Raw genomic sequence first — 21,510 nt, 5'->3', positions numbered from 1 at the left:
AAGGTGAGGGGCAACAGAGGGGTGTGGCCCCGCCCCCCCCACATAAAGCCCTTACCTCCAACTGTGGCGAGCTGGCCCCTGTCCCTGGGACCCCCAGGTGGAGGGAGGGAACCCACACTCACAAGTTGTCTAATGCCCTCCGGTGTGTGACCCATCTCCCCACAGATCCTGTAATCTACAGTTACAATGTACAGGGAAGTGGAAAGTGGTGATGTTAATATCTAGTACACCGTAGCTTATGAAAAATATTAGAGACATGGAGGGCTACAGTGCTTCGTTTCCTGCAAAAAACGTTTGGAGCGGATTGAGAAGTGCGGCTCCTTTGCATTCCTAAGAGCGCGTGAACTGCCGTACACCCGGGCTGGGCTGTCTCATTCCCTGTGACTTCAGTGTCACGCAATGTGCCGGGGGCTGTCATCACAGTCACACGTCAGAAGCAACCACAAAGCTGATGGCTGCGTAGGATGAGGCAGAGGCCCCGTGTGCCCCCATGGAACACTTGACTGGGTTCCTTCTGTGCTCACTGTGGAAGACCTCAGGAGACCACTGCAGTGAGCAGTGTTAGCACTTAAATCCCCTTTTAAAAACTTCTCAAACCAATGTGTGAATCTCCGTCACCCTCGGGCCCTCATTGCTGGGAGATAGTTCGCACTTGTAGTTGCGCGAGTTTGGGTGTTGTCTGGAGGCCACTGAGTATTTACTGTGGTCAGAGACCGCTCGCTAGCAGTGCCGCCTTTCCAGAGAGTCGTGCCTGCCTCCTGCCCTCAGCCATTACTGCTGGTGTTTTACTAAGAACCAAATGCCAGAGCTACCGGGCTCAGTCTTCGTTCTCATCCAGAACAAATCAGCTCTCCTGCTTTTCATCTGTGTGGGTTTTTGTCTGTCTGCTTTTAAAAATCCCCGTCATTCTGGATGTGTTTTCCTCCTTCCTAGACAAGGCCCCTCTGTCGAAGAGTCTCCTGCTGGTCCCCAGCGCCCTGTCCCTGCTGCTGACTCTCTTGCTGCCTCACTGCCAGAAGTTCTTCGTGTATGACCTCCACGCCGTCAAGAACGACTTCCAGGTAGGCTCACAGCCCCTTTGGCCTCTGGGAGGAGAGGGGATGTTTTCCTAGACAGGCCTCTCCTCCCTTCAGTTAATTACCCCCCTCGAAACCCCTCAGGTTTCAAAAAAGTAGCATTTTAAAGTTGTTCTTTAAGAGTGTTCTTATATCTTGATTATATCTATCCTCTCTGTCCCCCTGCAACTCCTCCCAGAACCACATCCATCATGTCCCTCTCCTAACTCCGTCTCCTCCTCCTCTCCCTCCTCCTCCTCTCCCTCCTCCTCCTCCTCTTCCTCCTCCTCCTCCTCCTAATGAACTGTACACCTGCACAGGGGTGCAGAGCCGTCCTCTACAGCACAGGCAACTGGTCAACCCTCTGAAGAAACCTTAGAACAGCCGTCAGCCGCTCGTAGTGTCCCAGCTAGGGCTGGGGTCTGGTCAGCCCCGCTCCATCCGGGTCTTGTTCAGGCCACCACAGCTGTGAGTGCACGAGGGTAGCCTCCTTGGCCTGTCCGGGAGACGTGGTCCCACAGCCATTCTCCCCCAGTCCTGGCTCTCACAGTCCTGCCGCTCCCTCTTTGGCTGTGTTACCTCGGCCTCAGGGGGATGAGTGTGATACAGATCCTTCATTTAGGGCTGGGCACAAAGCCCCTAAATCTGCAGTAAGTATTGTCAATACTGCACCGACAAGCACATTGTCTAGTTGCATTTGCTGATACTTTCGGTATGCAGATTGTAATGGGGAGATTGCAGTGTTACCCCTTTGCTGAACTCATAGGTTTGTACTTCAGGTTTTACTCCTGGAAACACAATCCGTGCCTTCAAGAGAAATTTTGGGCTAGTGCGATGGCTCTGTCGTTAAAGGCACTTGCCACCAAGCCCGAGAACCCGAGTTCAATCGTTGGGACCCCCGTGGTAGGAGAGAACCCACTCCCACAAGTTGTCCTCTGGCCCATGTTAATCTGTTTTATATAGGCACAGGTAGCATTTTCAAAAACAGCCTGTGTGTTTGGTGAAATAGTCCAAGTGCATTTGTGTGTGACACACTCTAATTTGATGCTTCTATGAAGAGAGTTAGATAAAGAGAAATCACTCTGCTATTGGAAAGAACAGAGCTCTGTTTCCAGATTGACGAGTGGGTCTTGTGTGGCCAGAGTGTTAGCTTAGCGCCAGTGTGCTGGGTGCCCTGGCCGCTTCCCTTGCCACCCTGAGCTTAAAACTTTTGCCTCAGCTCTCACCGAGGCTCTTCCTTCATTGTGATGGGACTAGATCATTGCTTACACTGGATTCACGGAGTCCTTGTGAGTGTCTTTCTGTCAGTGACCTGTGTCACTGCTTCTGTTAGACAAAAGGTCTGTATTGTGTCATTGTCTGTTACAAAGGCGGAGCCTTTCACCTTTGGCTTAAGAAAAAAATACACTTAGATTTGTATGTGCACATCCACGCACATATATAGAACACACACACACACACACACACACACACACACACAGATATATTAAAACACGTAGACTCTCACGCTAGACCAGCTGAGTAGAAAGGCTCTGGGTGGGGGCGGCTGGAGAGATGGCTCTGTGCTTTAGAGCGTGTGCTACTCTTGCAGAAGGCCCGGGTTCTGTTCCCAGCACCTACGTGTTTGTTCACAGCCACCTCAAACTCCAGTTCCAGGGATCCACCATCTTCTTCTGGTCTCCACAGGCACTGTGTGTACTCGATAGTCACTTCCGTGGAGCCAAAACTGTCATATACAGTAGAAAGAGACAAAAAGGAAAATATGTTAACTGTATATAAAAAGAGCAATTGATGGGACACTAATGATTTTAATTTTAATTAAAAGAAAAGAAAAGAAAACCCCACCAGTCTCCTGGGATTCAAATGTGAGGTCAGCCTTGAGACTTGAGCACTTCTGTAAGAGATGTAAAAGCCCCCCAGTTTCTGGGCTTCGGTTAGCTCACCTGCTGCACGGTTCACAGGTATCTGCTCTAAGGTGTCTGGGTGTACTCACAGGAAGTGCTTCCGAGCAGTGAGGAGTTTCACTTCTGCCCTGGGAAGTCACACAGGAGCGTGGGTACCAAGTGTCCACTAGATCCTCAGAGGAGGATGAACCAAGAGGGGCGCCAGACATGCCGAAATAACTGCGGGGAGCTTGGGCATGTTTTCAGTAGGTTTGGACAAAGGGCAACCGAATTATTATTGAATAGCGGAAGCTTTGCTCCTGCGTCCAGGAAGTCCATCACCTCTGGTCTGTACGGCCGGTGGTCACAGGAGAGCTGACACAGGCTTGGTGGATGATAAGGTGTTCATCCTGTCACAGGGTCAGGTGACAGAGGCAATCCTGTATCACGTCCCTTGAGGACGGCAATAAAGGCTGAATTACTTAAGACTGGTCACCAAATTAACCACAGGAAAACCAAACCATGAGAGTTCTGGATACACAAATTGCCACATGTTAGTAATTGTAGTCTTGATTCTCACACCCCTCCATTTTTCCTGGTGGCTGCCAGGATGCTTTGACCACAGCGTGGAGTTGTCTGTTAGCTGCTCTGCGTTGATGGCAGGCATCCCAGCAGCCTTCTGAGCCCACTCTCCGTGGCGTAGTCTTTGCTGGCCTAGAGTTGCACTGTGGTTCTGGTACTGCTGCAGTCTTAATCTGCGGACTCTGTGGCACGGCTGCTTGGGGTAGTATTCCTGCCGTGTCATGGACCTTTTCCTCTTCCTTCCTTGGTTGGAGACTTCCTGGTGCTGATGGTTCAGCGGGTAGGCAGGTAAATGAGTCTCCTGGCCCTTCCTCAGGTCTAGTACTGTGGAATTTGGAGTTCACTGGTGTCAGAAACTCTGCCTGGCCTCTTGCTTGGAGCAGAGACAGCTGTGGCTGCTTTGGCAGGGCAAGCTGGCTTTGTCATTTGCACTGTTACTTTATTTGGTAGAGGAAGGGGCCGTGTGGTTTCATTTTGATGATCTTGGAATGGGGTATTACCACTGCTCATAGCAACACTGTTCATGGTAGAACATCCCTATGTCCATCAGTAGACAGACGGCAGACAAAACATTGTGCATATAGACACTGTAGTAGTATTCAGCAGTGAGAGAACGAGACTCAGACGTGCTTCGCTGTGAACCTTGAAAACGCTATTCCCGGGTTAATTAGCTAGACACAAGAGGACCCATCCAGGTGACCCCACGTGTGCCGTGCCTAGCAAAGGCAGATTCATAAGCAGAAAGTTGCACAGAGGTCACCATGGCCTGTGGGGAGGGATGGCAGGCTGATGTCTCATGGTGCAGCATTTAGGGTAACAGGGTTATACACACCACTGTAGGTTCCTAACCACACTGAGTCGTGTGTTGAAAAGTAGTCAGCATGGTAAATTTTATCCCACAACAATTCAAAGGGACACAGGGGCTAATCTGTTCTAACTGTCAAGGGGAATGATGCCAGTGTTTTGCTGATGCCATCAGGGTCATTCAAATTTGGAAAATGTTGAAAAGTAAAACTTGGTCTTTGAAAAGTAGCATTTTCCTTGTGTATTTCTTTTTCACCTAGGCAGAAAGATGGATTTTCAAAGCTGATAGTATCTTAATCTGCTAATATTTATCAGCAATTCCCCAAAGTTGCCGTGGGTGTGGCTGTTTGGTGATGAAGCCGAGATATTTTTGAGTTTTTACTCAAATTGTCACTTGCAACTTTGCTTTTAAATTCAGTAGTATGAACATAATAAAGTGAACATTTATTAGTCTTTCATTTCAGGTGATTGTGTGTGTATGAGAATATGTGTGTATGTGTGAGTGTGTGTGAGAATATATGTGTATGTGATGTGAGTGTGTGTGAGAGAATTGTGTATGTGTGTGTGAGTGTGAGTGTGTGTGAGAATATGTGTGTATGTGTGAGTGAGTGTGTGTGAATATGTGTGTATGTGTGAGTGTGTTTGTGTGTGAGAATATGCGTATGCGTGAGAGTGAGTGTGAGTGTGTAAGTGAGCGTGAGTGAGTGTGTATGAGTGTGTTTGTGTGTTAGAATATGTGTGTATGTGTGAGTGTGTGAATATGTGTGTATGTGTGAGTGTGTGTTTGTGTGTGAGAATATGTGTGAGTGTGTGTGAGTGAGTGTGTGTGAATATGTGTGTATGTGTGAGTGTGTATGAATATGTGTGTATGTGTGAGTGTTTGTGAGAATATGTGTGAGTGTGTGTGTTTGTGTGTGTGGTGAGCATGCCGTGGGTGGGGCCTCGTGTGGGAGTCAGGACAACTCTATGGAGTCAGTTGTCTCCTTCCATTAAGATGTGGGTGGGTTCTGGGGCTTGAACTCATGGTGTCAGGCTTGGCCGCAGGTGCCCTGACCAGTGAGGTTCACGAGGAATCCTCTGTTGTCTTAACCGCGTGCATCTTATCATGGTAAGCGAAGAGACTTCTCGCTGTCGGAGGGAATCTAGGATTCGCCTTTGACATCAGGCATGCGTAGTCACCCCCGGAGCCCGAACTGGACCGATGTCACTCACTGGGTGTTCTGTTTTTGACCCCTGTCTAGATTTGGAGGCTGGTATGCGGGAGAGTGGTCTGCCTTGACTTGAAAGATACTTTCTGCAGTAGTCTTCTCATTTACAACTTCAGGATGTTTGAAAGAAGATACGGGAGCAGGAAGTTTGCAGTAAGTTACTTGATGTGTTGACTCTTTCTACTGAGGTTCCAGAGCGAAATGGCCTCATCTGTATTCTGTATTTGCATATTCGGCACTTCCTAGGGTCTCCAGAGCGCTAGGCAAGCACATTTTGCCACCAGCTCCATCTCCAGCTATTTATTTATTTATTTATTTATTTCTGAACTTTGAAGTAAAGCCTCGCTTATTTCCCCAGAGCAGCTGGGATTACAGGAAACAGTACTGCCCAGACCCTTGTTTTAAAATGCCTTCCGTTTTCTAACACTTAGCGTATTGCTTATAATCGTCTCTTAAATTACGTGATGCGTACTTTAGTTTAAGCCGATAGCATGATAAAACAGTGACTGGCTGTGATGGTGCTGCACGACATTGCATGTGCCAGCAATAAAAATTTTAATTGGAACTTTAGCTAGTGAGATTCTGGTCACTTACTTGGCCTAATAGTACTTGTACTACTTACTAGCAGCATGTTTTACTTATTTACCTATTTGCTTTTACGGTGTAGAAGAAAGGCAGTTTATTACAGAGCAGCAGGAGGCACTCTCAAGGATGCCAGTGAGCAGTGAACCCAGTGGCCATTATGCTGACAGGTGTATTTAGACAGACTTTGTACTTTTTTCTCTTTCTTTCCTTTTATTTTTCCACTCATATATTACCGACCACAGTTTCCTCTCCATCCTCTCCTCTCAGTACCCTCCCCCCCACATCCCCTCTCCCCAAGAGTCACTCCTTTCTCGTCAGGGATAGCAACCAAACGGGCATATTAAGTTGCAATAAAACTAGGCCCAGCCCCTCCTATGAAGGCTGGACAAAGAAACCCAGTAGGAGGAGAAAGGTTCTAAAGAACCTCTCAGAAGAGAAAGTGGGGGGCACCCTTGATCGAATTGACACAGGAGACCACTTCCTGAACATAACAGCAGTAGCACAGACACCAAGCTCGACAGTTAACACACAGGAACCTCCTGAAACTGAGAAGCTTCTGTAAGGCAAAGGGCACAGTCAGCAAGACAAAACAGCAGCCCACAGACTGGGAAAGGATCTTCACCAACCCCACACAGCAGTATGTTTTAATTAAATGTTGTTTTCCAACATGTCTAGAAACTTTAGAAACCAATGCATGTCAACAATTATGATTTATTCCCCAAGTTTGGAAAGTAACAAAAACAATGTTAAAACTATGCTTATGGGCCAGGCGTTGGTGGCACACGCCTTAAATCCCAGCACTCGGGAGGCAGAGGCAGGCGGATCTCTGTGAGTTCGAGGCCAGCCTGGTCTACAGAGCGAGTTCCAGGACAGCCTCCAAAGCCACAGAGAAACCCTGTCTCGAAAAAACCAAAACAAAAACCAAAACAAAAAAAAAAACCCCAAAACCCAAAAAACTATGCTTATGCATATATACATATATACGTAGTTTGCATATCTATGTGTTTATGTGCACACATGGCCTCCTGTCCCACTCACACTCCCGAATTCATGATAACTAAATAGCTGTTATTTTAAGGCAACTCATTTTCTGGTTTTCGTTTCATTTTTTAGTCCTTCTTGCTGGGCTCCTGGGTCTTGTCAGCCTTGTTTGACCTCATCCTTGTGGAAGCCGTGCAGTATTCGTTTGGCATCGCTGTGGCCAGCAATTTGCCTTCGGGATTGTAAGTAGCTCATAGTTTGGAGTTGTTTACCTAGGATTCTCAAATCTATTCGGAACACTGTCGTCATTCACGAACTCTCACCAAAGGTCTTTTAAGACGGCTGTAGTGACCATACCTTTAGTCCAGGCACTCAGGAGGCAGAGGCAGGTAGATCTCTATGATTTCAAGGCCAGCCTGGTGCACAGAACGAGTTTCAGGACAGCCAGGACTACATAGTGAGATTCTGTCTAAGAAAAGATAATTTGTACTTTCAGATACAGTAAGTATGTGTATAAAGAAAATACAGTATATACTTACATATTCCTTATGCTCATAAAATAGTTTCATAGTATTGTCCTTTTTCTTTCATCTTTGAAATTATTCCATAATTTGTTTGAGATGGTGTCTCATATGTATAGCCTAGGATGACCTCTAATACAAGATTCTTCTGATTCAGGCTTTCTGGGTGCTGGGATGGTAAACCTACCACCACCCTGGATCCCCCAAATTGAATTTGTTTTGTGTATTTTCATAGTGATATCTTGCTGCTGTAATTTTATGAACTAATTAAACGTTAAAAAATCCATATTTAATTAGCCCGGATTAACAAAATAAATATACTGAGGTTGAGTTTCTGAAGAGGCTTTTAGATTATTTTGTATACTTCCATCAAAGGTCAAACAAAGCCAGTGTACAGCTAATAATAACTTTGTGCTTCCTATGGTGACAGTCGGGCTCAATCCTGCTTTCAAGTACAACTGTGTTAGCCCCAGGAGCAACTGGGAGCCAAGAGCAGAGTTTTCAGTGCAGGCAGAAGGCCTAAAGCATATCAGAATTAGATATATGAGCCTGTGTCTGCGAGGAACTGTGGTGTGCAAATAGAGAAACTGGATATTTAACGTTCTGTGTCGTGCACTGACTTTAGCCTTGTTCTAATTTTGCAGCGTGGGTTTGAGAAACGTCAGGTAAAACAGGTCCCTTGATTCTGAAACGGGCTGGATCTCTGTTTTAGACATAAAACTAGTGTTCCGGTTAGAGTCGCCATGAACGGCGTCCTTCAGCTGTTGTGATAACATGTTGCTCTGCGTCTTACCCGAGTTGGGGATACAGGGCTCTGTGGTCAGCACTGCACGGCTTTGCCGAGTGGCACAAGGTGTTAGCGTGCCCCGGTCGCGTGGCGTGCATTCTTGGTGCAGTAGATGGGGCGTGTGCGTGGCTTCTCCCGTCTCATCACTCCCTCGTAGCCTTGTGTCGCACGCGTTGTGCGTGTGGTAAACGGGGAGCGTGGGCTGCTGCTCACACCTGGGTGTGGTGATGGAGGAGGCTTCTGTGTTAGCTCAGCAGCCTTGCCCAGGAACTCACTTCTCTCAGAATAGGCCTTATCTGACCAGTTCTTATTGGTTCTTAACAAAGGCTGCTGAGTTCTGGAGGTGTGTGTGTGTGTGTGTGTGTGTGTGTGTGTGTGTGTGTGTGTGTGAGTGTGTGTGTGAGATGGCCGTCCTTCTGTATATATGCTTCTCTTATTGATTAATGAATAAAACACTTATTAGCCAAGAGCCAAGGCACATTCTCTCCCTCACACAAACACAAACACACACACATTTACACACACACGTACACGCAACGCACACTACAAAAAATCAGTGTTAAAGAATGGAAACAGCTGTCACAGCTGTGCTAGAATTAAAATTAAAAAAAAGCCCACAAAACCCCAAGACCTTGAAATCTCCATTTTCTTTGGAATAGGGGTCAGACTCCACAGGTGCTGTCGGTAGAGGTGGGAGGAACAGGCAGCATGGACTTTGCCCTCACCGTTTGGGGCCCCAGCTGTGCCGGTTACTAGTTTAGTGACATCTTGCAAGTGCCTGGACTCTGTTTTCTGAGCCCAGTTCATATCCGGTCGGCACTCTCGTCAGTTGGAGGCGCTCTATGGCACAGGGTGAGGAAGAGGGCTGATGGGAGGGGGCTCCTTCACTAGCAGCAAGTGGTGGCAAGCCCGATGCTCGGTTCCCTTCTTCCCCGTAACCCGAGGCTTTCCACTCCCAGCCCCTCCCCCCCCCCCCACCAGCTTGCTCTCGGCTGCCTCTTGCCGTCTGGCAGAATTGCTCATCCTCGTGCGTGTGTCACAGTAGATGTTTTGCTAATTCAGTGAATATCTATTGGGTTTACTTAGAATCATAGAATTCTCTTCACTGACCTTCTGTGCTGTTGTCTAGGTCCCTGAGAAGGAGCCTAGGTCCATTATGTACTTGGTACACTCGGGAGACACTGATAGTTGCCTACCTAAGGCTCTAAGCAAGGTTGTTGACGTAGCAGAGGTTGACGCAGGCTTTTCTCAGTGCTCTGTGCAGAAACTGCACCTGACATTTAATGGATGTTCACAACTTCTACTCAGGAAAAAAGAAACCCCATTGTTTTCAAAGTAGCTACATTATTGAAAGCTAAACATGTTCGCTGTGTCTGGTAGCTGAGCTCCACACACTGTTTATTAGCTGTTAATGTTTACATGTTGGGTGTCTGTTTTCTAGAATCAAACCCCTCCAGAATGAATTTTTTTTTTCGTATGTCAGAGTGTGTTTGGTGAGATCCATCAGGCTATTGCTGCCAAGCCACACTCATGCATGAGTGTGATCCCTGGAAGCCCATGTTGTTCTCTGGTCTCCACACACATGCTGTGGCACAGACGTGCCCACGTGTACACACACCCGATGAACAAACGCAGTCAGTTTTACAGAGTATCTGATTATAGTGGTAAACGCACTCTGATTGACTACAGTGGGAAACGCACTCTGATTACAGTGGTAAACGTACTCTGATTGACTACAGTGGTGAACGCTCTCTGATTGACTACAGTGGTGAACGCACTGATTGACTACAGTGGTGAACGCTCTCTGATTGATTACAGTGGTGAACACTCTCTGATTGATTACAGTGGTGAACGCTCTCTGATTGACTACAGTGGTGAACGCTCTCTGATTACAGTGGTGAACGACTTGGTTTTCACTGTGCTGGTTTCCCGGCGAGGACCACAGCACACATCTCACCCCCGTGCGTTGTGTCTGCAGTCTCATTGTCTTATGCTTTCACGCCACGTTCTTGAAGGAACCCCGTTAGAAAGGGTAGAGCTGTCTGAATGGTTGAAGATAGCCGGTGCCTAAGCACCCATTCCGTCCCTCTAGGAGTCACACGCTAGGCTAGTGCTGTGTGCATTTGAATCCTAAACTGTGGGTTAACTACAGGGGCTCCCCCTTGTTCCCCTCTCTACCCCTCCTCTCCCCCTCCCCTCACTTCCTCTCCAGTGTTTAGTGAAGGGTTTTACTCACTTGACTCTTGAGCCTGAAATCGCCCATCATTTTCTCTGTTGAGAAACTGCATCAAAGTTCCGCCTTTGCTCCCAGATCCTCTAGTTATCACAGTACCTTTTTACAAATGGTTTACTTTATTGTTGAAAAACCGGTCCCCGACCTGGAGGGGAGGCAGAGGCAGGTAGATCTCCGAGTTCCGGGACATCCAGAGTTACAGCCTGTCCCAAACAAAAGAGTAATGGAGGTTATTTTCCAGAGGAAGTTTTGAGCTGAGTCATTTTATGTCCATGTTTAGAATAGGAGTTTGTAGGTTGTAGTTCAGTTCCTTTGCTTTCAGACAAGGTGTTTCTTTGTGGAGAAATCAAATGGGCAGGCTAAGATCAGAACGAAGATTCCCTGACTAACTGTGTGGTCTGGAAACATTTTTATAATGTATTTTCAGCCATGTAAGGAGAGCAAGCTGCTGGTATTGTGACAAGTTATTTAACTACTTAGCATCTCCTGTCGTAAGAATGTCAGTTTATTGGGGCAGAATGGGATCTCAGTTACCTTTACAACATTTCCTGTAAGTGGGGTGGGGTTTGGGAACTAGCGAGAGCTTGCTGAAAGAAATGATGGGGGGGCCTGCTGGAGCGCCCTGTTGCCATCAGGTAATTCCTGTGTTGAATAGAGCTGCTTGTGTAGAAACCGTGAAAGCTGATGTGTAGAACCTAGAACACTGAGCTCAGACTGCACTCTCAGATGTGAACTGATGAAATATTGAATTCAGACTGCCATCCCAGGTGTGAATTGTTATAATACTGAACTCAGACAGCTATACCAAGTATGAACAGATAGAATACTGAGCTCAGACTGCCATCCAGGTGTGAACCCATGAAATACTGAACTCAGACTGCCATCCTCGGTGTAGACTGATACAATACTGAACTCAGACTGCCCTCCCAAGTGTGAACTGATATAAGGAGATCTATAAAATTATTTTGAATAGCTTCCCCCCCCATGAGTCACTTGTATACAGAATTCAATCAGAAAAGTTAACCCTGTTAACAACCTGCTCAGGTAAGGCATGACTCTCAAACCTAATTTGGGTGACCCTCTCCTGGTAATTCATGAATATGTTATCTATATTTTTATTACTGTTTTTTAAAGACAGTCTCACTATGTGGCCTGGGCTGGCCTTCCTCTGCCTCATGAACGGTGGGACCACAGGCATGCCCACCACAAATGGCTCATGCCCATGCTTTAGAAGTCGTAAGATAAGAACAAAAGCATATCGGGAATACCCAGTATTTAATCATGTTGCTGGAATAACAAGACACCGCAGATGTTTTCTAAGTTTATTATTGTCATTTCTTTTTTTTTTTTTAACCATAGAAGGGACTGGATAATATATAGGATGCTAGTTCACCCGAAAGCAGGCATAAAAAGGGTCTTGAAGAAATGAAAGACAGGCCATTCACTCTGACTCACAGCATCTCGCTGTTCATGTTGCTAAGCGACCGCAAGCTGCCGGACCGGAAGCTTTTCCTGCGCACGCTCCGGAGGTAATTGCGGTACAGCATGACACTGATGACCCGGGCCTGGAATTGCTTGGAGACAATGTAGTAGAGGACGACGTCCAGGCACGTGCTGAGGTTCATGAGGAAGGTGGCGAAGGCCCCCCAGGGGCTGTAGCTGTCCCCCTCCCCGTGGAGCATCAGGAATGCGAAGCAGACGTGGAAGGGCATGAAGCAGACCAGCACCTGCACCAGCAGCGTGATGATGATCCTGATGGACTTCTCCTTCACCTTGGGCTTCAGCCTCGAGGTCTGCCCGCGCAGGAGGCTGTGAATGACCACCACGTAGCACCCGATCATGATGAACAGCGGGATCAGGAAGAAGAACACGAGCCGCGTGAAGTTGAGCACGTTGACAGCTTTCAAGTGGACGATGTCGGAGATCTTCAGGCAGGTGGCAGGGGAGGCGGCCTCGTCGGGGTCTTCGTAGAGCAGTATCAGGGGGACAGTGGTTGTCAGGGTCATTATCCAGACCCCCACACAGGCGAGCACAGCCTTGGAGGTGTTCTTGAGCTCCTTGGCGTATTTTGGCTGCACTATGGCCATGTATCTGTCAGCGCTGATGAAAGCAAGCAGCCACAGAGCAAGGCCGGGGTAAAACACCACCAGGATCCCAAGGATGTGGCAGAAATACTCCCCAAATGGCCACTCACCCTTTGCATAGTAAAACATGCGAAAGGGCAGGCTCAATATAAATATTAAGTCCAGTAGTGCGACATTCATCATGTAGACGGTGACGGTGGTTCTTTTCTTGGTCGTACAGCTGAAAACCCATAGCGCGGTGACATTCACAAACAGTCCAATCAGGAAGATGCAGCTGTAGAAGACCAGGGCTGCGATTTTGTATTCATCTGGGTACGAGCGGTTAGAAAGGACCAACTGATCGAGATCGCTGTGGGTGGTCATCTTAGAGCAGGCCGGCGCCCATGGCGTGCAGAGACTGTAAGACGTAAGGAAATGGGGTAAGAGCTTTGCTTGGAAAGAGGCAGAACAATGTCAGGCTGTCTGCCGTTAGTGAGTTATAAAGTTGAGGGCACCTCATACGGAAAACTCCATGCTCACGCCTTGGATTTTTCAAGAACACACACCCTAAAGTTATTGCTATTTACCGATTTCTTTTTAACTTTTGGTTCTTATTTTTGTAGCACTGGGCATTGAACACAGGTCTTCACATATGCTGTGTGCCCTACTTTTCATTTATTTATTTTGGAGGCGGGACTTCTTCTCTGTGCGACCCTGGCTGTCCTGGAACTCACTATTTAAACCAAACTGGTCTTCACCTCACAGAGTTCTGCCTGCCTCTGCCTCCTGAGTGCCGTGACCATGCCCAGCTTCAGTCTTTAGAATGTGCCAGTCAGTTCAAATGAGTTTCATCTAGTTTCATTGGCCTTCCTCATCTCTCTCTTTCCCAAATAATCAATTAAGAGACAGAGTTCTCTGGAGTAACGGGGGCAATGTTCAGGCACTTCTTATTCACTAAGCACAATCGTGATAGCAATGTTCAGGCACTTCTCATTCACTAAGCACAATCGCAATTTGCCAAGCATGTGTGAGGACACGTACAGAAGAGTCAGGGCAGCTGGAGACGGTAGCTCTCGGGCGAGAGCGTGGGTTCCTCTCACTGCTCTGTCTCCGCGGCCGCTGTCCCACACAATAGGAGGTGCTCGGTGGCCCCCAGCAGCTCCTGTCTGCCTGGGCAGAGCGTGGTCTTGTAAATTCTCTGTTGACCCATCCCACACCTTTTTTCCCAAGTTGCAAACCTTGCTTCCTAGTGCCACCCTGTACTCTCTTCAGAGCGTCGTAGGTCTAGACTCACTGCTATTCTGTGTCACGGTCCACTAAGTCCCAGAGCAGCAGGTAGGCAGGCGGTTGGGAGTGTCTGAGGCAGGGGCCTCCAGGTTTTGCTCACCAGGGTCCTGGAATCCGAGGGCAGGCGCATCCGTGGGGTGCAGAGAATCGGTGCTCTGAGGGTGTTTCTCTAGCCTAGCGACTTTCAGACCCCTGCCCTGCCTAGATGAACATAAACTCTGTCCAAGGGAATCGGGCCTGAGAAGTCCTGGCGTGTGCATACGGAAAGTAAATCTCACCATCAAAGAGTGTTTACTTAGAGAAGAAATGAGTTTACTAGTGTTTATATAAGTAAGGGGCTCTCAGTGTGAGACTCCCTCGCCCAGCTGCAGCGCCAGCAGAGACTTAAAAATACTTACTATAAGGAGACGGGACTTAGCAGCATCTCTTGGGAATGTGAGCAGCTTTCTCTAAGAGTGTCACTTTGGAGGGTGCTTATGTCTAATTCAGCCCGAGTGTGTCTCTGGTGAAAATTACAGGAAGGATGAGCAGCCCACAGTCGGTCGACGAGAATTAACTCGAGCGACTGCTTCCTCCTCCCCTCTTCCCTTGACCTTTTGTCATATATCTCGCTTAAATGAGATTTTGGAATAAAATCCTGTATGTCTGAAAATGTGTAGTAAGATTTCCAAATAAGCCCGAGGGTGGTGACATGCGCTTTTAATCCCGGTACTTAGGCAGAGGGCAGTGGAACTCCGTTTAAGGCCTGAGTTCCAGGCCAGCCAGTGAGGCCCTGTCTAAAACACGCCCCCCAAAAAACATTTATATAACCAGAATGTTAGTTTCTACCCAAATGAGAATATCTCTGCGTAGAGAAGGTAAGTCTTTATCATTAAGCAAAGGAGACTAGCTTGGAGGCTTAAACATTTTAATGCTGAGTAGGTTTTAAAATAGCATTGCAAAGTAGAGGAAGTTTCACAGTCCCTCCTCCCCCCTGATAGTGCCGTGGGAACTCCTGTGTTTATAAACCATGCTGGCCATCCTGCCTGCACACCCCTCCCTCCTGGCTGCTTTTCTGTGTCCTCTTGTCACCGATCCTTGCTCATGTCCTCCCGTGTGATGCACGTGTCTCGTGTTACCATACGGGCTGTGTCCTGCAGGATTCTGGGGGAAGTGTTTAAAAACTGATTGGCCTTCAGGTTAACTTTTGAAAAAGTGAATCCCGTGATTATCTGTGGTTTTTTTCTTAAAACCAACTAATTTCACGCAGCAACATAACTGAAACCACATGGTAAAGACACCGAGATATGTCATGGTGTACCGTGCTGCTGTCAACATTATGCTAAATGGATGGGGGAAAGAGAGTGAGGCCTTAGTCTGACACAGAGAAGTGCTGGTGGCCGGTCCCCATGTAAGAGCACACCAACTGCCTATCCTATCCGGTGCTGAAAACACACACACACACACACACACACACACACTCTCTCTCTCTCTCTCTCTCTCTCTCTCTCTCTCTCTCTCTCTCTCTCTCTCTCTCTCTACATACAGACTGAGCAGGGTGTGTGTGAGAGAGAGACAGATAGAGAGAGAGAGAAAGAGAGAGAGAGAGAGTACAATTAATGAGAAAGAGGCCAAGAAATCGAAAGAGCAAGGAGGTGTATATGTGGGAAGGTTTGGAGGGAGGAAAGGAATGATGTAATTGTAATCTCAGAAATGAAATAAAGGATTCTAAAACTCTGCACTTACTACCAAGATAAAATACGGAAAATGAGTGCCGGTCAGTGGGGCAGAGCTTCTGCTTAGCAGACACAGCGTCCCTTCTGATAACAACTTACCACCAAGTTGCTGGATGATGCTAACCTCTGGTCAGAGGGCTGTCTGAGAGGTGACAAGGTCCTGCAAAGAGCTCTCAGAGCGCGGGTTACACAGCCGGTGCTCTGGCTCTCTGTGGAAACGCTGCTGGAGATGTAGTAGCGATACGGGGCTGTCTGCTAGGCCGAGAGCCTCTCTGCCTCTTTCAGGAAGTGCTCTGAAATAATGTTCTCAGTGTGGGGCTTTACCCTGGATGTGGTTTTTCCTCTCTCACAAGTGATTTGTTTATGAGGTCCTGCTCAGCTCAGCCTCCCCTCGAGGTGATAGCAGACCTTCAAGAAAGGCACATGAAAGGGGAAAATTTCTTGAATTAGCTGCTTGTTTTGATGTGTGAAGCCTGCGTCATTTATAGGAAGGAGATTTGATGTTGGGCAGAGCAGGGTTCAGAGCCTGGCCTCTTTCTAAGCTGTGTGACTTGGTCTGGCTTTGTCGCCGTCTTTCCTGCGTTGCCTCTCTGCGATCGACTGCACAGAACTCAAGTGACAGGATTTGGAGAACTCTAATCCAGGAAAAATCCTCCCTGTGCCAAAGCACAGGCACCCCTCGGCTGTCGCTACCAGGTTTGTAAATTATATCATATCGCTTCTCACATTTCGAAATTTCCAGGCACCATGGCCCCCTGCCTCCACTCTGCCCTGGGGGTCTGCTCCCGGGTCCTGTGGCCACTTTCCGCTACTTGGTCCCTGGTCTGTCCCAAGGAAGTCTAGCATTGTGTTTTCTTTCTTTCTTTCCTTCTTTCCTTCTTTCTTTCCTTCTTTCTTTCTTTCTTTCCTTCTTTCTTTCTTTCTTTCTTTCTTTCTTTCTTTCTTTCTTTCCTTCCTTCCTTCCTTCCTTCCTTCCTTCCTTCCTTCCTTCCTTCCTTCCTACCTTCCTTTTTTTTTTTTTTGCATAAACATCTCTGCAAATCTTAGGAAGGACTGGGGAAGTCTAGCTGGAAGAATTTACATGCAGGAGTGTTCTAAGCTGAGAAGGGAAGTGAAACTCGTGGAAGGGGATCGAGCAGCCCCAGCACTGCTGTCCGACTACTCAGCACTCAGCTCTCTCTGAAGGGGGCCCCTGCCTCTCGTCCAGTGTCTTTGCATCAGCTACACATGATATGTCAGCTTTTAAAAGGCACCTAAGCACAGCTTCTACTGTGTTCTTAGTAAGTGACTTAATATGGCTGCCGCCACCTCGTCCTCCACCCCCCCTTTGACACAGGGTCCCACGGGGTCTCCCTGGCTGGCTTGGAACTTGCACAGGCCTCCCTGCCTCTGTCTCCCAAGTGCTGGACTACAGGTGTGAGCCACCATGCCCTACCCTGAACCTGAGGCAGTTTGAGGACCCGGCTGCTTCTCTCAGAAGTGGTAATGAAGTTACCTGTGGTACCAAACTACTGGGATCCATGGCGACCTTCCAGAATAACGTACTCGAGCCTCACCGGGGGCCACTGCCGTACTTCCTGTTGGGCGAGGAAACAGAACGTGAGGTAACTCAGAAGCTGCCGGGCCTTCAGCTGCTGTAGTAGTGACTGACTGCCCTGGTTCCTTTTCTAGATAGGGCTTTGTCGTTGTTAAGTTGCATCGTGAATGTTTTCTGTGGGGTTACGCTTTTCAGATGCTACCCAGGAGCGTGGCATTTCAGCACATAGAAACTTATTGCCTGAGACCCTGTGCATGCATCCTGTGCTGTTATCACACAGAGCCCGTGAAAAGGTTTCTGACAAGAAGTGCTGGCCTGTGTCTGGGGTGTCTCTCGCGAAGACACGAGTCTTTTCCCGTATGCAGCACTCTTAACTGAGAACTTCCATTTCCTAGTGCAAGGCTCCCAGGCAGAGTAGAACTTCCCACAGGCTCGGCGCGTCCACTTGTAGACCCTCTCCTTGGCTACCTTGACCACCTGCCGTTTCCTCAGCCGCCGTCTCTGCCCTCTCACGCTGGGCTGGCCTGGAAGATTCCTTAGCCCAGCTCTGCGCCAGTGTTTTTGTGCCAATGTCCCGCATTTGCTGTCCTTAGGCTCCGCCACTGCATCCTGTGCTTTGAGAGTTGGCACAGGGTGCATCAAAAGGGGCGTTTGGTGCTGTTTGACAAATGAGGTGACAGACGGAGAGGGAGGGAGGGTACGATGGACAGCTGCAAGGACACCGGTCAGCGTGAGATGCTGAGTCTAGGTAGAAGGTCTGCGTGAGCACGTGTGTGTGTGTGTGTGTGTGTGTGTGTGTATGTGTCTGTGTGTATGCACCTGTGGGTGTGTGTATGTGTCTGTGTGTGTGTGCACCTGTGGGTGTGTCTGCACGTGTGTATCTGTGTGTGTACCTGTGTCTGTGTGTGTGTGTGTGTGCACCTGTTGGTGTGTGTGTGTGTCTGTGTGCAGCACGTGTGTGTCTCTGTGTGTGTACACCTGTGTGTGTCTGTGTGCACGTGTATATCTGTTTGTGTGTGCACCTGTGTCTGTGTGTGTGCGTGTATGTGGCTGTGCACCTGTGGGTATATGTATGCGTCTATGTGCACGTGTGTGTCTGTTTTTGTGCATGTGTGTCTGTGTGTGTATCTGTGTACGTGTGTGCACCTGTGTTTGTGTGTCTGCGTTTCTGTGTGTGTGTGTGTGTGTGTGTGTGTGTGTGTGTGTCTTACGGTAGGATGGCCTCCTGAGCTCTTCACCATGATTGCAGGTTGGGAGGATTACAGAACTAAAGAAGTCGCCCCAGGCTGTGCAGCCGTAGACAGTGAGTGAGTGGGTTAAGGGCCAAAGTCTAAGTCTCCTTTGCCGGGACAAATCCTTATTCTTACACAGGGGCTTCAGGGCCAATCCTGCAGTTTTTATCTCTCACTGTATTTTGGAATGTGAGAGGAACTTGATTCCTGTCCAAAAGGGGTCTCTCATCTTCCCCGCGACCGCGGGTTCCCTTCACTTTAGGAAATGTTTCGGTCTCACTTTGGGTTTGGGTTTGGACATGACCTTAGAAACTGTGTGGGTGAGTTTTTATTTCAGCACGGGGTTCCAGCTTTTGATAACCGATTCGATTAAGACGCCATCGGAAATAGAAAGGATGCTGCTAGATAAACGCAGCCCGCCTGCCTCCGTGTCTGAGCCGCAGACACAGTAGTCTCAGGGTCTTCAATGGCTCTCACCACCGTGAGTGCAGGAGCCAGCCCTGTGCTAGAGGGTGCTGTACGGCTGCTCACCTGGCCTGTCCCCGCATGGGACAGTGCAGAGCCAGCCCTCAGTGGCTGCCAGACAGCCGGTCCCCAAGGAGAAGACTTAGGGTGACGAAGGAAGTTCTGCACGAGTGGAGGAGTCCGAGCCCCATGCCCCCCGCCCCCGCCCCCAGGCACTCTAGTTTGACAAGGGAGCCCCGGTTTCCCTCACTTTATCAGACCAGTGTCCCGACTGATTACTGCTTCAGGAGGCCTGGGCTTAGGGGTTTGGGTGTTTGGAATAGTAGGGATTCCTGAGTAAAGTCTGAGAGATTATCTAAATGTATTTTTTAAAATTCCAACGATTTGTAGACATTATTCTTCTAGCCACTTTAGAATGAAGAGACACTTGCTTTCATTTCCTAAATTGTCTTGAGAGTTTAGTCTTCCCCAATCCTGTGCAGCTTAAAAACTTTATGAACATGTAACCAGTTACTTACCTTATAAGAAATGACTTGAACCCAGATGGGGCAACCAGTATGACAGATAATTTTAGCTAATTCAGCATCAAAATCATATTCCGCCACCAGGAAATTCTCAGAGAGGGCTCCTCCCTGGCAGTTTACCCGTCTGTAGGTGCTGGAGTCTTGTGGGACCCCAGGCCAAGAGTTCACAGAGGTGTCCTCCCTGAGAACAAAGATGCAGCCAGCAGAGAACCCCAGGGCCATTGTGATGCACCCGAGAGTTCAGTTAAAGGAGACACAGGGAGAACTGAGGACATTGGGTCACCCTGGGACGCTAGGAGGTCACCACTGAGAAGAAAGAGAACTGCAGTGGGTCAGAGCTGGGACTGGATCCTCTGTGTCTCCCGGAAGTCCAAGTGGGAAAAGCTCAGCCCTCAGCCTGTGATTTGTTCTCAGAAGGTGGTAGGGACCTTTAAGAGATGGGAGGCTGACTCTGGGGGAGCAAGCCCTTACCCTGGGCCTGAGATGCCCTGGCGGACTGTGCCCTCACCATTGATCTGAGATTCCTCCAGGGTCTATGCTCTCACTAGGGGCCTGAGATGACTTGGGGGGCTGTGTCCTACTGTGGGTCTGAGATGTCTGGGGGGACTGTGTCCTCACCATTGATCTGAGATGTCTGGGGGGGCTGTGTCCTCACTGTGGATCTGAGATGTCGGGGGGAGGGGCTGTGTTCTCACTGTGGGTCTGAGATGTCTGGGGGGGGCTGTGTCCTCACTGTGGATCTGAGATGTCGGGGGGAGGGGCTGTGTTCTCACTGTGGATCTGAGATGTCTGGGGGGCTGTGCCCTCACCATTAATCTGAGATGTCTGGGGGGGCTGTGTCCTCACTGTGGGTCTGAGATGCCTGGGGGGGGGCTGTGTTCTCACTGTGGGTCTGAGATGTCGGGGGGGGGGGCTGTGTCCTCACTGTGGGTCTGAGATGGGGGGCGCTGTGCCCTCACCATTGATCTGAGATGCCTGGGGGGGGGCTGTGTTCTCACTGTGGGTCTGAGATGTCTGGGGGGGGGCTGTGTCCTCACTGTGGGTCTGAGATGTCTGGGGGGGGGCTGTGTCCTCACTGTGGATCTGAGATGCCTGGGGGGGGGGGCTGTGTCCTCACTGTGGATCTGAGATGGGCGGCTGTGTCCTCACTGTGGGCCTGAGATGCGGCCATGTGATGAATGGTTTGCTCTGCTCTGCTCTGCCCTCCTTGCTGTAATGTGGAACCCTTCCACAGACTCAGCCCAGTGGGACCAGTCTTGGACCCAGAGCCTCTAAAACGGAGCCAACATAAACCCTTGGCGGCTCCAGGTTTATGTCGGGTACTGGTGACAGTAATTTAAAGTTGAGGAACACCGGATGGTAAAGAAGTAAGAACTGTTTCCTAGTGTGTGAGGAATGTACTTAGTGCACAGGCTTCTACGTACATTTTTAAATGACTCGATTTTGATTTTGATTTCATCTTTGAGAAGGGCAGTGGCAGTGTCTCGCCACCAGGCGGCGCTTTATACCCATTATCCTACTCAGTTTCCTGCTGTCTGTCCCCAGTGTGCTGAAGACCCTGTGGTGTTGGTGTTGATGGCGTGCGTTTCCCGGGGTCGTTTGCTTCTGGTTTTCAGACTCTGCTCTATTCCATGCCCTGCACCATGGCTGCACACTTAGCATTGCTACGGCTGGTTCTCGGAACAGAGAGGCCTTCCCTTCCTGGTCACACTTCTCCACAGAAGACCTCAGAGCTGGTTTCTCCCAGCCGGTAGTTCTGCATCGAGGAAGAACTCTGCCATCTAGCGGGCAAGAGAAGCAGGCTCTCAAAAAAAAAAAACACAAAAAACACAAAAAACAAAGCAACAACAAAAAACTGAGTATGTCCACACCGTTAGCAAACACACACGTCTGCTAACTTCATTTGTGATCCTGAAAATGAAAAACCAAATCTGCAAAATAACACTACCCACCCACCAAAATACTTAACAGCGAGCAAGGCTTAACACACCCACACGGGGTGCTGGGTGCCCAGCAGTCAGAGACCCCTTCCTGTAAGTTGCTGGCTG

At 48.8% G+C, this 21,510-nt stretch overlaps 2 protein-coding genes across 6 annotated transcripts in view; one reads left to right on the top strand and one right to left on the bottom strand.

Annotated features, from left to right (window-relative positions):
* Ubac2 (UBA domain containing 2) overlaps window positions 1–21,510 on the top strand; it is a 157,694-nt gene that overhangs the window by 29,886 nt on the left and 106,298 nt on the right. For both annotated transcript variants that reach the window (XM_013120115.3, XM_005079428.4), the window contains exons 2-4: window positions 934–1,061; window positions 5,566–5,685; window positions 7,231–7,340. In XM_013120115.3, the coding sequence (XP_012975569.1) occupies window positions 934–1,061; window positions 5,566–5,685; window positions 7,231–7,340 (358 nt within the window). The remainder of the gene's footprint in view (window positions 1–933; window positions 1,062–5,565; window positions 5,686–7,230; window positions 7,341–21,510) is intronic.
* On the bottom strand, window positions 11,948–19,659 carry Gpr18 (G protein-coupled receptor 18). 4 transcript variants are annotated; one of them, XM_040742961.1, is made up of 4 exons: window positions 19,457–19,659; window positions 17,200–17,281; window positions 15,829–16,112; window positions 11,948–13,120 (listed from the first exon to the last, which is right to left on the bottom strand). In XM_040742961.1, the coding sequence occupies exon 4, from the start codon at window positions 13,084–13,086 to the stop codon at window positions 12,091–12,093; it is 996 nt and encodes a 331-aa protein (XP_040598895.1). In that variant the 5' UTR covers window positions 13,087–13,120; window positions 15,829–16,112; window positions 17,200–17,281; window positions 19,457–19,659; the 3' UTR covers window positions 11,948–12,090. The 4 variants fall into 4 exon arrangements, with proteins under 4 accessions (XP_040598895.1, XP_012975570.1, XP_040598941.1 ...); XM_013120116.3 differs by having other exon boundaries at window positions 15,804–16,112; window positions 19,457–19,658; XM_040743007.1 differs by lacking the exon at window positions 15,829–16,112.

The sequence above is a fragment of the Mesocricetus auratus genome, unplaced genomic scaffold (assembly GCF_017639785.1).
Source record: "Mesocricetus auratus isolate SY011 unplaced genomic scaffold, BCM_Maur_2.0 Super-Scaffold_2245, whole genome shotgun sequence".
NCBI classification, from domain to species: Eukaryota; Metazoa; Chordata; class Mammalia; order Rodentia; family Cricetidae; genus Mesocricetus; species Mesocricetus auratus.
The sequence above is the reverse complement of the archived record's forward strand: the minus strand, read 5'-3'. Positions and strand labels throughout refer to the sequence as shown.

Bases quoted from the DNA above. Each gene is read 5' to 3' on its own strand.
- Gpr18 (XM_040742961.1), bottom strand. From the start codon at position 13,086: ATGACCACCCACAGCGATCTCGATCAGTTGGTCCTTTCTAACCGCTCG.